General features: G+C 67.3%; 2 protein-coding genes and 1 long non-coding RNA gene across 3 annotated transcripts in view; 2 read left to right on the forward strand and 1 right to left on the reverse strand.

Moving 5' to 3' along the window:
* Positions 1-1,568: 1,568 nt before the first annotated feature.
* Positions 1,569-2,024, forward strand: LOC127489390 (uncharacterized). The gene is made up of 3 exons (XR_007917331.2): positions 1,569-1,708; positions 1,783-1,842; positions 1,936-2,024. It is a non-coding gene; the product is annotated as an uncharacterized lncRNA (long non-coding RNA).
* An 8,003-nt stretch (positions 2,025-10,027) lies between these two features.
* On the reverse strand, positions 10,028-11,940 carry CLEC11A (C-type lectin domain containing 11A). The gene is made up of 4 exons (XM_051840760.2): positions 11,596-11,940; positions 11,202-11,406; positions 10,862-11,053; positions 10,028-10,542 (listed from the first exon to the last, which is right to left on the reverse strand). Exons 1-4 carry the CDS (start codon positions 11,740-11,742, stop codon positions 10,097-10,099), a joined length of 990 nt encoding a protein of 329 aa, XP_051696720.1. The 5' UTR covers positions 11,743-11,940; the 3' UTR covers positions 10,028-10,096.
* Positions 11,941-12,041: 101 nt separating this feature from the next.
* The window catches only part of SHANK1 (SH3 and multiple ankyrin repeat domains 1), a 45,274-nt gene continuing 44,216 nt past the window's right edge, over positions 12,042-13,099 (forward strand). The window contains exon 1 of the mRNA XM_070062980.1: positions 12,042-12,330. The gene's annotated coding sequence lies outside the window, so the exon portion shown is untranslated. The remainder of the gene's footprint in view (positions 12,331-13,099) is intronic.

A 13,099-nucleotide genomic window follows, 5' to 3' on the forward strand; every position in this document is an offset into this window, starting at 1 on the left:
TTTATTTCCTGTTTTATTCAAAAGGAGGAGGATTTAGCTGCCGAGAATGTGTCTGCCTTGAATAACCAGGCCGGAAGGAGAGGGACGGGGGCCGGGGAGTGGCTGCTACTGCACACGTGCCTGGCGCAGGTACCGCACACACACAGCACAGGTACGGCACGCATGCCCAGCCCAGATACCACACACAGACCCCTGGGTCTGAGGGAGGAGGGGCTGGGCTGGACCCCTGGGTCTGAGGGAGGAGGGCTGGGCCTGGACCCCTGGGTCTGAAGGAGGAGGGGCTGGGGCTGGGTCTCTGGGTCTGAGGGAGGAGGGGCTGGGCTGGACTCCTGGGTCTGAGGGAGGAGGGGCTGGGCCTGGACCCCTGGGTCTGAGGGAGGAGGGGCTGGGCTGGACCCCTGGGTCTGAGGGAGGAGGGGCTGGGGCTGGACCCCTGGGTCTGAGGGAGGAGGGCTGGGGCTGGACCCCTGGGTCTGAGGGAGGAGGGCTGGGGCTGGACCCCTGGGTCTGAAGGAGGAGGCGCTGGGGCTGGATCTCTGGGTCTGAGGGAGGAGGGGCTGGGCTGGACCCCTGGGTCTGAGGGAGGAGGGGCTGGGGCTGGACCCCCGTGTCTGAGGGAGGAGGGCTGGGCCTGGACCCCTGGGTCTGAGGGAGGAGGGGCTGGGCTGGACCCCCGTGTCTGAGGGAGGAGGGGCTGGGCTGGACCCCTGGGTCTGAGGGAGGAGGGCTGGGGCTGGATCTCTGGGTCTGAGGGAGGAGGCGCTGGGGCTGGACCCCTGGGTCTGAGGGAGGAGGGGCTGGGGCTGGATCTCTGGGTCTGAGGGAGGAGGGGCTGGGGCTGGACCCCTGGGTCTAGGGAGGAGGGGCTGGGGCTGGACCCCTGGGTCTGAGGGAGGAGGGCTGGGGCTGGATCTCTGGGTCTAGGGAGGAGGGGCTGGGGCTGGACCTGAAGTTTCCACCATGACAGCAGGTGCCTGAGCTGGCCCTCCCGCTGCCGCCCTCTGGCACTGGGCAGGAGGTGAGCTCTGAGGAGGCCGAGTGTCACCTGCTGGGACCCTGCTGGAGCTGACCTGCCAGTGACCAGCGCCAGCCACCAGGAGGCCGACTCAGGGGGAGGTATCGCAGGGTGGGGCTCAGCTGCGCTGGTCCTGCAGCTTCTGAGTCCCTGGCCACCTGGGGGCAGCCGGTTCTCCAGGGCGGCGGGCGGGCATCCCACACCGCCTGGGTTCAGGTCCAGGCTCCATCCTCCAGTGCGCGCGCACCCCGGGAGGTGGCAGGTGGCTCGCTGGTTAGGCACCTGCTGCCCCGCCCCCGTGGGAGACCTGGATCGAGTTCCCAGCTCCTGGTTCTGGCCCGGCCCGGCCCTCGAGATGGATCCGCGGGATGGGAGCCCCCCTCCTCTAGTAAAGCGAGAAATTAATGAAATAAAAGTTTAAAGAGGTGCTAGACAGCGCATTCGGCACCTCCAGAACAAGCCGGTGGCACCGCCTTCCAGGTCCCGGCCCCCCAAGCCCGGACGCCACGGTGACACCTCCCCCGCCACCCGCTCCTCTGGCCCCGCCTCCAGCTCCCCTCCACTCAGAATGCCCCACCCGGTCGCCACGGCCACCATTCTGGTCTCCATTCCGCTGGCAGAGACCCCCAGGCAAAGGGAGAGCGAGGCCTCACCAGCACCCACTGAGCACTCATGGCCATGAACTTTCAGGAAGTGAGGAGGGGTCTCCCGGGGGCGAGGGGCGGGGCTGGGAGGGGCCGGGCCCTGACCTCTGACCCCACCCCCAGAACGTGACCCTGGCCATGGCGGTGTTCACCATCCTGGCCTCCATCTACTTCTTCAACAAGGTGAGCGGCCGGTGGGGCGGGGCGGGGGCTGGGTCCTGCTCTCCACGCCTCCTCCCTCAGACCCAGCCCTCGCCCCCCTCTCCCCTCACTCAGGCTCAGCACTGAGACGCCCAGGCCAAGCCCCGCCTCTGCCGGACCAGGACGCTGGCCTCTGACACCCAATAAATGTGACTGAACCAGCACGTGTGGCTCCGCCCCTCCTGCAGAGCTGTCCTGCGCCAGGCCCAGGTCTGAGGGCGGAGGATGGGCCTGGGCTCCCAGGTCTGAGGGAGGAGGGCTGGGGCTGGACCCCTGGGTCTGAGGGAGGAGGGCTGGGGTCTGGGCTCCCAGGTCTGAGGGAGGAGGCAGGGGCTGGACCCCTCGGTCTGAGGGAGGAGGCTGGGCCTGGAACCCTGGGTCTCAGGGTAGAGGGCTGGGCCCTGGACTCTGGGGTCTGAGGGAGGAGGGGCTGGGGCTGGACCCCTGGGTCTGAGGGAGGAGGGCTGGGGCTGGATCCCTGGGTCTGAGGGAGGAGGGCTGGGTTGGACCCCTAGGTCTGAGGGAGGAGGGCTGGGCCTGGACCCCTGGGTCTGAGGGAGGAGGGGCTGGGCTGGACCCCTGGGTCTGAGGGAGGAGGATGGGGCTAGACCCCTGGGTCTGAGGGAGGAGGGGCTGGGCTGGACCCCTGGGTCTGAGGGAGGAGGATGGGGCTGGACCCCTGGGTCTGAGGGAGGAGGGGCTGGGGCTGGACCCCTGGGTCTGAGGGAGGAGGGCTGGGTTGGACCCCTAGGTCTGAGGGAGGAGGGCTGGGCCTGGACCCCTGGGTCTGAGGGAGGAGGGCTGGGCTGGACCCCTGGGTCTGAGGGAGGAGGGAGGATGGGGCTGGACCCCTGGGTCTGAGGGAGGAGGGGCTGGGGCTGGACCCCTGGGTCTAGGGAGGAGGATGGGGCTGGACCCCTGGGTCTGAGGGAGGAGGGCTGGGCTGGACCCCTGGGTCTGAGAGAGGAGGGGTTGGGCTCCTGGGTCTGAGGGAGGAGGGGCTGGGGCTGGATCTCTGCGTCTGAGGGAGGAGGGGCAGGAGCTGGGCTCCTGGGTCCGAGGGTGGAGGGCTGGGGACCCAGACTTTCATGTTTGAAGCTGGGAGCCCAGCATCTTTTTGTTGGTTTTTTTAAGATTTATTTATCCATTCGAGAGGCAGAGCTACAGAGAGAGACAGAGGTCTTCCATCCACTGGTTCACTCCCCAGATGGCCACAATGGCTGGAGCCGGGCCAGGCCTTCAGCTAAGAGCCAGAAACTCCATCCGGGTCTCCCACGTGGGTGCAGGGGCCCAATGACTCGGGCCGTCTTCCACTGCTTTCCCAGGCCACAGCAGAGAGCTGGATCGGAAGCGGAGCAACCGGGACTCGAACCAGTGCCCACATGGGATGCTGGCTGCGCCACAGCGCCGGGCCTAGCAGCTGGGTTTTGGGGACAAGTAGGAGTCTGTGGTAACACTCAGCAGAGAGACTTGAGCCTCCCCACCGTCCATCCCCCGCCCTGGCTGCCACTCCAGACCGGCGGTGTCTGAGCCCTGGCGGCCTCCTCCATCAGATAGGGGTGAAACTTCATCCAGCCCCAGAAGCCCACAGCAAGAGCGGCCCGCAGTCGGTGGCGACAGTGGGTCCGGGGCTACGGTGGTCCCGTGGCCATCTCCAGGTCATCACAGCTTCCTCTTTGCAAACTTCCACTGCACCCCCCACACCACGGTCACTGTGCGAGTGTGCAGACCCCCAGAGAGCCAGGCCGTTAGCACCTCCCTTGCCCCATGCGCCCCACACCCCCGCCTTGGGTTGGCGTTCATCGATTTTCTCATCCGGTTAGTATCCGAAAAGGCGGTTTCGGAACCGGGGACCGTCCATGTTGGGTGTCCCAGGAGCGGCCCGGGAAATCCCAGTTCTGCACGGATCCCTCCCCGCGCGGGTTACAGTGGTGTAGGGGCTTCAAGCCCCAGAGGCCTCTAACCCTCAAACGTGTCCTGTATGGAGGTTGCAGTTCCAAGTATGACCACAAAGCGGCGGTGTTGGACCACTTTTCCCAGCCGCGGGGTCAGCCCCGCAAACCAACCTCGGTTTCCGCAAAACCGCAATTCAATAACCCGGGCCGCAGGCGGCGGCTCGTGGCGGGAAATCCCTGCTGCTTCCTCCTCGGCCGCTTGGGCCCTGTCCCCTCCTGGACCCTCCAGTCCTCTGACTGCCCTGCCCCTCCCTGCTCGCACACCCTCCCCCCAAAGCCCACGCCGGCTCCCCAGACCCCCAGGGCAGGAGTCCCAGGGTCTCCACCTTGTTCCCCCACTTCCCACGCCCCTCTGGCGTACCCGCGGCCCCTGCAGCACCTCAGCTGCACCTCCCCTGCCCCGAGCGCCCTTCCCCCCTCACCTGTCCCCGCAGGTGTCTCCCGCCCCGCCCCACCCCCCTGGGCTCCTGCGCTGAGGTCCAGGGCCGGCCTCCCGTCGGATGCCAGCTCCTCCTGGCATCACCACAGGGGCTGCAAGGGACAGAGACCTGCAGGGCTCAGACGTGCCCGAGAGAAGACCGCGGGGGCTGGTGGGGCAGCTGGTTCCCCGGGGGGCACAGCCATCCCGGGGCCAGTGCCCTGTGACATCGCCTTGGCCTGCCCGGTTGGCAAGCACCTTACAGCTCCAGCGGCGGTGTCCACAGTACGGGCAGCGGCCGGGCTGTGTCCAGGACTTGGGGGATGGCGGGGAGGCAGGGAGGTGGAATGGAGGCTTCGACCTGCGCCCACCGCCCCTCCGGCCCCTGCCCCAGCCCCTCCTCCCTCCTGGCCTCTGTCCGGCCCCCGTGGGGCTCAGAGGATTTTTCTGTGAAGCAGGGGCCGAGAGAGAGAGAGAGAGAGAGAGAGAGAGAGAGAGAGAGAGAGAGAGAGAGAGAGACCCTGGAAGTTCATGCAGTTGAGGGAGAGGGACAAAGCCACCAGCAGGTGCACATCCAGTCCTGCCCAACAACCTCTAGGGGAGGGGGTCCCTGCCCCACCCCCACCCCAGTGTCCCACCTGCTGCCTGGGGACCTTTGTGTCTCACAGTATTCCCTCCGGGCTTGCCCTGGACCCCTTCTGCCTGCCCACGTCCCAGAAGAAGAGGGACTGGCCACAGCTGACCCCTGCCCCACCCGCGCCCCAGTGCTGGCCACCTGGGTGCTCTCCCTACCGCCTGGGTGGCAGCTGAGGCCCCCTGGAGCCGGGGGGTCTGGGGTTCTGGGGTCTGACCCCCTGCGGCCCCCAGCACAGCGCAGACCCCAACCCCTGTAAGCACAGGCGCTGGGCAGGGTGAAGCCGCCACTGGCCACGCCCCCCAGCACAGCGCCCTGCACCCGCCGCACCTGCCTGCCGCCCGCGGCTGGCGGGGCTGGGGAGGTGCGGGCGAGGCGGCGCTGACTGCTGTTTCCTGACTCTTGGTGACAGTCTGTCTGTCTCCCGGGCGCGGCCGCCTGGAGCGCCGCCCCCTCCCCCGCCGCCTGCCGCAGAGGCAGCGATTAGGGGCGTCACCTGTCGCTTCGGGGACGCGGGCGTCGCGCTGTGGGGTCCTGGGGCGCGCGGGAGGCTGGGCGGGGCGGAGACGTGCACCTGCTGTGTCCTCCATCGGAGCTGGACACAGGGCATGGACAGGAGGTACGGGCTGCTGGACCCACAGGACAGGGAAGGGTCCGCTCTCGACCTGGACCACCAGCCCCTCCCCCGGGATGTCAGCCCCTCCCTCATGTAAGTCCCACCCCCCATGCCAGGGGACCAGCGCTGTGGCGCAGTGGGGAAGGCCAACGCCTGCAGTCCAACATCCTATGTGTGTGCGGGTTCGAGACCCGGCTGCTCACTTCCTATCAGCCCTCTGCTATGGCCTGGGAAAGCAGTAGAAGATGGCCCAAGTCCTTGGGCCCCTGCACCCACGTGGGAGACCCGGAAGAAGCTCCTGGCTCCTGGCTCTGGATCAGCTCAGCTCCGGCCGTTGCGGCCATTTGGGGAGTGAACCAGCCGACGAAGACCTCTCTCTCTGCTTCTCTGTAGCTCTGCCTTTCAAAAAATAAAAATAAAGGTCAAGCTTGTTTTTTTTTTTAAGATTTATTTATTTGATATTCATAGTTAGCAAAAGAGGGAGAGACAGAGACAGCTCTTTCATCTCCTGGGTCACTCCCCAAATACCCGAATCAGCCAGGGCTGGGTCGGGCTGAAGCTCAGTAGAGGTCGCCCATGTAGATGGCAGGGCCCAAGCACCAGGGCCACCCTCTGCTGCGTTCCCAGGCCACTAGCAGGGAGCGGGACCGGAAGTGGAGCAGCCGGGACTCGAACCAGACGGAAGTGCTTCCCTGGGGCCGGGGAGAGAAGAGGATCGTGAGCTCACACAGGACTTTTTTCCTTTAAGAAAATGTCCTAAAATTGGCTGGGCGTGGATGGTCGCAGACCAAAACACCAGTGTGCAGAACAGAAATGGCTGAGCCGTGTCCCTCGTGAGACAACAGAGCTATGACGAGCACACAGGTGCAGGGGCCCAAGGACCTGGGCCACCCTCCACTGCCTTCCCAGGCCACAGCAGAGAGCTGGCTCGGAGGTGGAGCAGCCGGGACTAGAACCCGGCGCCCACATGGGATGCAGGCCCTGCAGACAGCGGCTTCACCGGCTATCCCACAGCGCCGCCCCGTCATGCAGGCTTTGTTGTAGCGGTTTTGCTGTTGGGTTCTTGGGCTGTGCTGGTGTGTGCAGCTCTCTCGGGCCCTTCGAGGCTTCCTGCTTCTCATTTATTTTCCTCTTCTCGCAAAGCACTTGCCGGGACTCACATCGGGCGCTCGGCGAAGGCGTGGGGAGCGAGGCCAGCAAGGCCACCCCACCCTGCCCCACCCCACGGCGCCCCCAGACGTCTGCGTCTGGAAGTGATGAAGGCCCACCCCCCAGTTTGCACAGTGTTTTCATTTTTAAATCATAAATAAATATAAAAATCCTAATATTACTTTTTTTGCATGAATAAAATCATCATCCCGGGGCCAGCGCTGTGGCCTAGCAGGTAAAGCCGCCGCCTGCAGTGCCGGCATCCCATATGGGCACCGGTTCGAGTCCCGGCTGCTCCTCTTCCAATCCAGCTCCCTACTATGGCCTGGGAGAGCAGTGGAAGATGGCCCAGGTCCTTGGGCCCCTGCACCCACGTGGGAGACCCGGAGGAAGCTCCTGACTCCTGGCTTCGGATCCTTGTGGCCATTTGGGGAGTGAACCAGTGGATGGAAGACCTCGCTCTCTCTCTACCTCTCTGTGACTCTACCTTTCAAATAAATAAATAAATCCTTAAAAAGAATCATCACTCCTTCTTTCCTGGCCTGTTAATAGGATGTGTTATACTGAAAGATCCATTTTTTATAAACATCTTGGGGGCCGGCGCTGTGTCGCAGCAGGTTAAGCCTCCGCTTGTACCGTCAGCATCCCACCTGGGCGCCAGTTCGAGTCCCGGCTGCTCCACCTCCCATCCAGCTGCCTGCCGGTCGTCTGGGACAGCAGCTGCAGCCACGTGGGAGGCCAGGACGCCCTGGCTGGGCCGCGGCACAGATCCGGGAAGTGAGCCCACACACTGACATCTCAAGTTTTAGAAGGTGGGCGTGGGCGCTGGCTCCCGCGGGCCACATCAGGCTAACGTGGTTCAATCCCCGGCCTTGGCTCCAGCTTCCCAGCTCTCGGACTCGACGCCGCCGAGCACCAGCGACCGCCACGCACGTGGGAGACCCAGACGGAGCACTCAGGGCCCCAGACCCAGCCCCTGCCGTTGCAGGGGACCTCGGTCTATAACAAACACTTTAGGGGCCGGTGCCGCGGCTCACTAGGCTAATCCTCCGCCTGCGGCGCCGGCACACCGGGTTCTAGTCCCGGTCGGGGCGCCGGATTCTGTCCCGGTTGCCCCTCTTCCAGGCCAGCTCTCTGCTGTGGCCCGGGAGTGCAGTGGAGGATGGCCCAAGTGCTTGGGCCCTGCACCCCATGGGAGACCGGGAGATGCACCTGGCTCCTGGCCTCTGACGGTAGGGGTCATTTGGGGGCTGAACCAATGAAAGGAAGACTTTTCTCTCTGTCTCTGTCAAATAAAAAAAAATTAACTTTCCTTTAATAAAGAGTAACTATAACCTACCCAAGGGAAGTCACCTGTGTTTTGAAAAACTTGTGGGAAAGATGGAGAAATGTTAGGTCAGCAGGCTTCGGATTTTTCTACCCACGCGCGTGTGAATAGACTACATTTCCCAATGTACCTCGGGGCCAGGCCAGGGAGGTGGGGATGAGGGATCTCAGCTCTGATTGGACACTGCCAAAGGCGTGGTCCTCGGCCGCGCTGGGAAATGTAGGCAAACCTCACGGCGGGAGGAGGGGGCGGAGCCTGCCCGGCGACCGGCGTGGGACACCCAGTGCCTGCTGGGAAATGTAGTCCTGCCGCCTGGTCTCCTGGGACTTGTGGTCTTGCACACCAGTGTGGCCCACCCCGGGTATTTCTTGCTCCTCTGTCATCCATCTCAAGCTTCACGCCCGGCCCCCTTAACAAATCCACCCCAAGCAACTCCTGAGGTCCCCCGTGGTTCGTGCTTCTGGGCGGGCGACCATGCAAGAGCTCCAGGGAAAGACAGGAAGGGAACAGGCCTGGTGGGCTTCCTGGAAGAAGTGGCGGGTCAGCCTCGAATACAGGCGCGTACAGGCGCGCTACTCCGAGGCAGGCACGGTCTCCACTTCCAACCGGGGCTGGTATGGCGGCCCCAGCCCCCGCAGGGAGCTAGGGGGCTGGCCAGGCAGCACCTGCAGTGATGCCCAGAGCCCCAGGTGGTGCCAGAGGTGGTGCCGCCCCGGCCTGGGCAGGCAGGGAGGGAAAGCTTCAGACAGGACAGAGCTCGGACCCCACGAGCCGGGGACGCAGGGGACACACCGTGCTGCCCAGCCGCTGGCCCCTGGCCTGGCCGGTTAGGGCTGGGGCAGGAACAGAGGCGGTGAGGTTTGGGGCAATTCTTCGAAGGGGCGCTCACCCCGCAGAGAAGGGAGAGGAAGACAGAACCCAGTGCAGAAGGGGGGAAAGGTGAGGGCGAGGTGAGCTCCAGGGGTCGCAGACCCCTCTGCAGGGGCTGGGGTACCGAGGGGGTCACGGAGCCGCAGCAGGTGCCCCGCGCGCCCACGCCGGAGATGGGCTTAGAACCAGGAGGCGGTGGTGTAACCTGGCCCCTGCCCGCCCCCCCAAACTGAAGCTGAGAGAGGCAAGAGACTGGAGCGAGGTCCCCTGACGGACCCCCTTCTGACCCCAGGCCACAGCGGTCCTTTGGGGACCCCTTAGGCTGCTGGGGCCACGGCTGAGGGAGGGGGAGAGGCAGCCCCGTTAGGACAGACAGGGGTCCGGGTCACGCCGCTGACCGTCGGCGGCCCCTCCCTCCAGCCCTGCAGACTTGCTCAGGGCTGGCCTGGGAGAGAGGCCGAGCCTGAGGCTGGGGCGGGTCCTTAGGGTGTCAAGGCCCGCACGCCCTGCAGGCGACGGAGGGGAACAGCACAGCGAGAGCTGGGGCCCGGGGTCCCCGAGGCCGCGGGGCGGGGTCGGAGCGTGCTCCCCAACACGCCCGGGGTCCCCCAGGCCGCGGGGCGGGGGACGGCGCGTGCTCCCCAACACGCCCGGGGTCCCCGAGGCCGCGGGGCGGGGGTCGGCACACGCTCCCCAACACACCCGGGGTCCCCCAGGCCGGGGGGCGGTGCGCGCTCCCCAACACGCCCGGGGTCCCCCAGGCCGGGGGCGCGGGGTCGGCGCGTGCTCCCCAACACGCCCGGGGTCCCCCAGGCCGGGGAGCGGGGGGCGGCGCGCGCTCCCCAACACGCCCGGGGTCCCCCAGGCCGGGGGGCGGGGTCGGCGTGCGCTCCCCAACACGCCCGGGGTCCCCCAGGCCGGGGAGCGGGGGGCGGCGCGTGCTCCCCAACACGCCCGGGGTCCCCGAGGCCGCGGGGCGGCGCGCGCTCCCCAACACGCCCGGGGTCCCCCAGGCCGGGGGCGGCGCGCGCTCCCCAACACGCCCGGGGTCCCCCAGGCCGGGGGGCGGGGTCGGCGCGCGCTCCCCAACACGCCCGGGGTCCCCGAGGCCGCGGGGCGGAGGGCGGCGCGTGCTCCCCAACACGCGGAGCCCCCCGATCGCGGTGCCCCGGGACAGGGAGTCCTCCAGCGCCCGCCAGCAGGTGCCACACGGTTTTATTGGAGCCGGCCTCGCCTGGGACCCGCCAGACCCGGGCCGGGCGCCCCGCTAGAAGCGGAACTCGCAGACGTAGTAGAGCCGCCGCTCGCAGTCGTGGTCCCACCAGGAGCCGTCGTCCGAGGCCTGCGCCACGCAGTTCTCCAGCGCGCCGCCGTTGGGCTGGTCCGGGCTGAGCGGGTGCGGCGCGGGGCTGGCCCGGGAGCCGGGCTCCGGGCTGGGCGCGCGGTGCCAGGCGAAGAAGGACACGCGCTGGCCGTTCTCGAAGAGGTAGAGGCCCTCGGCGCGCCGGTCGTGCACGCCCAGCCACACCGGCCAGTTGTACGGGGCGAGCGCCGCGCGCAGGTAGCGGGTGAGCGCGTCCATCTGCTGCCGGTCGGCCGGCTGCGCCAGGGTTCCGCCCCGAGCCACGCAGCGCGCCTGCGCCGCCGCCTGGGCCTCGAAGTCGCGCGAGAGCAGGAAGCACTTGTGGCCCAGGCGCAGCCCCTTCAGGCAGCCTGTGGGCGGGGAAGGAGGCGGGGTCGGAGCGCTCGAGGGGGCGGGGAGAGGGCGGGGCCGAGGCTTCCGCGGGACGGGCTGGGCGCAGCCTGGGGCAACCAGGCCGGGAGGCTGGGCCCCCCCCGAGGGGCGTGGCCAGACGGCGGGGGCGGGGCTGTGGGGCGTGGCGCGGCCAGGCGGGCACCTCCCCTTCTGCCAGCACACCCGAATGCCCCCCCCCTCCGCCCGGGGACCCTTCCCCACTCGGGCACCCCGTGTCCCCACCTCCCGCCTGGCCAGGATCGCTGCACTTCCCCCGACACGAGCGGGCGGACCCACCTTCCAGGCGGCCGTGCTCGCGCTCGGCGCGACCCTGCGCCTGCTGCAGGGCGTGCACGGCCTCGTCGGTGTCGCCCGCCGCCTTCCGCAGCTGCCGCAGCCCCTGGGTCAGCTCGACCACGCGGGTGTCCAGCGCGTGCAGACGGACGTGCAGCTGGTGCAGGCCTGCGTCCAGGCCGGCCAGGCGGCCCACTGTGGATGGACAGGGCGCGCCGCTGGAGAGGGGCCTGGGGTGGGGGGCGGGGGACCGGGACCCCTGGGAGAGTGGAGGTCCGGCGGCCTGGGTTCTGGGGAGGCAAGGCCGGGGGCTGGGCGGTGGGCCACCGAGCTGGTTACTCACAGATGTAAGTGACCGTGTCCTCAGGGGTGGGCGAGGGGCTGGGGCTGGGGCTGGGGCTGGGGCTGGGGTCCGGAGCCAGTGTTGCCTCCTCTTCCTTGTCCTCCACCTGGTCGTCTTCAGGCCCCCAGACCCCTTCGCCTGCAGGGATTCCGGGGGGATCCTCGTCCCCCGTGGTAGCAGGCAACCCCAGAGCCTCTTGCAAATGCTGGGGCAGGGAGGAGAGCTCAGGGCCACCCCGTCCTCCCCAGCTGCCCCCTCCTCCCCCCTCCAGCCCCCAGTTCACTCTCTGAAGCCGAGTCCTTTCTAGGAACCCCCACCCCACCCCTGCAGACTCTCACCCGGACCCCAGCACTCCCCGCCCTTTTCCCAACCCTACGTCTCCCCCCACCTTCACCTTAAGCATCAGGGCCTCTCTCTGTCGCTCCTCCTCCTGGGCCCCACCCCAGCCTCCTTCCCACTCCCTCTCAGCTCCCCGAGCCCCCTGGCCAAGGGCCAAGAGCTGGGGGACCACCAGGGCCCCAAAGAGCCAGGCCGCCTGCATCGGGCTGGGCTCTCAGCACCCAAGGGCGCAGGGAAGCGGGGTGGGGGTGCCTCTGGGGACCACCGAGTGCCCCGGCCCCCGCCTCTGCAGCGTCTCCTGACCGGCTCCCGCGACTCCCAGACTCCCGGCTCTGTCTGTTGGTCTCCGCTCCTCTGTGTGTGTCTCTCCCCGCCCTCTTGGCTCCCACGAGGCCCTGCCTCTGTGGCCGGAAACCTCCAACGTTCCAAAGCCTGGATCCCGCCTCGGGTCTCCCCCCACGCCCTCCAGAGCTCGCTTCCGCCTGCTCTTTCCCTCTGCCTGGGAGCAGGAAGGGCCGTGGCCAGTTCTCCGAGGGACCTCAGGACCAGCCTCGGCCCAGGAACCCCTGGGCACCCACAGGGCAATGGGGGGACCCAGGGGCTGGGCCCTCTCTCCTTCCCCCTTCCCAGCCATTCCTGGGGTGGGGGGAGACCACAGGGTCTCCCTAGGTTGCTATTATCCTGTGGCCACCGGCGCCCACACCCCCTGATGCTCGCATTCCTGCACTGGTCTCAGACTGCGGGGATGGCCGGCCCCTGCCCTCCAAGCCCTCGGCGACGACCAGAGCGGGTGCGTGTGCGTTTCTGCGGGTGCACGTGACGGGCACGCGTGTGGCTGTGTGGGTGTCCCAGGAAGGTGGGGCTCTGCGGGTCGCTGGCCACACTTTGCTGGAGGCCTCTGCAGGCTGGGCCGTGCTGGGGACCCAGACGCTCAGAGCAAGCAGAGGGGCCGGCAGTGGGCCAGGGGGAGGGGCTGGGAGGCAGTGGGGGTGGGAGCCGCCGGGAGCTGGACAGGCGTCGGGCCCAGCCTGGACCACTGCAGCAGGCTCCTCCCTGCCCTCCCCCCTCGCGCCTGAGCCCCTCCTGCCGCAGCCGGAGCAATCCTTCCAAACCATAAATCAGATCCCATCACCCCCCACTCCCCGGCGCCCCCACCTTCCCATCAGAAGCAGGAGGGGAGCCAGACTGCTCCAGGCGGCGGGGGGGCTGGGCCCCCTCACGCCAGGACGCAGCTCCCCTCGTCCCCTCCCACCCACCCCGGCTCTCTGTGCTGGCTTCTCTGCCGTTCTCCACCTCAAAGCCTTGGCCCCCAGCCTTTTATTCCTTCTAGAAAGTTCTCCCCCACCCCTCCCCCCAATCACCTGGTTTAAGAGGATTTCATTCCACAAGTCTCTCTCTCTCTCTCTCTCTCTATATATATATATATATATTTAATTTTTAAAGATTTATTTTATTTGAAAGGAAAAGTGACAGAGGGAAGGAGAGACAACGAGACTGTTCCATCCTCTCCCGAAATGGCCACAAAGGCCGGGCTGCCAGGAGCCGGGCTCTCCGTCCGG

The sequence above is a fragment of the Oryctolagus cuniculus genome, chromosome 18 (assembly GCF_964237555.1).
Source record: "Oryctolagus cuniculus chromosome 18, mOryCun1.1, whole genome shotgun sequence".
Lineage (NCBI taxonomy): Eukaryota > Metazoa > Chordata > Mammalia > Lagomorpha > Leporidae > Oryctolagus > Oryctolagus cuniculus.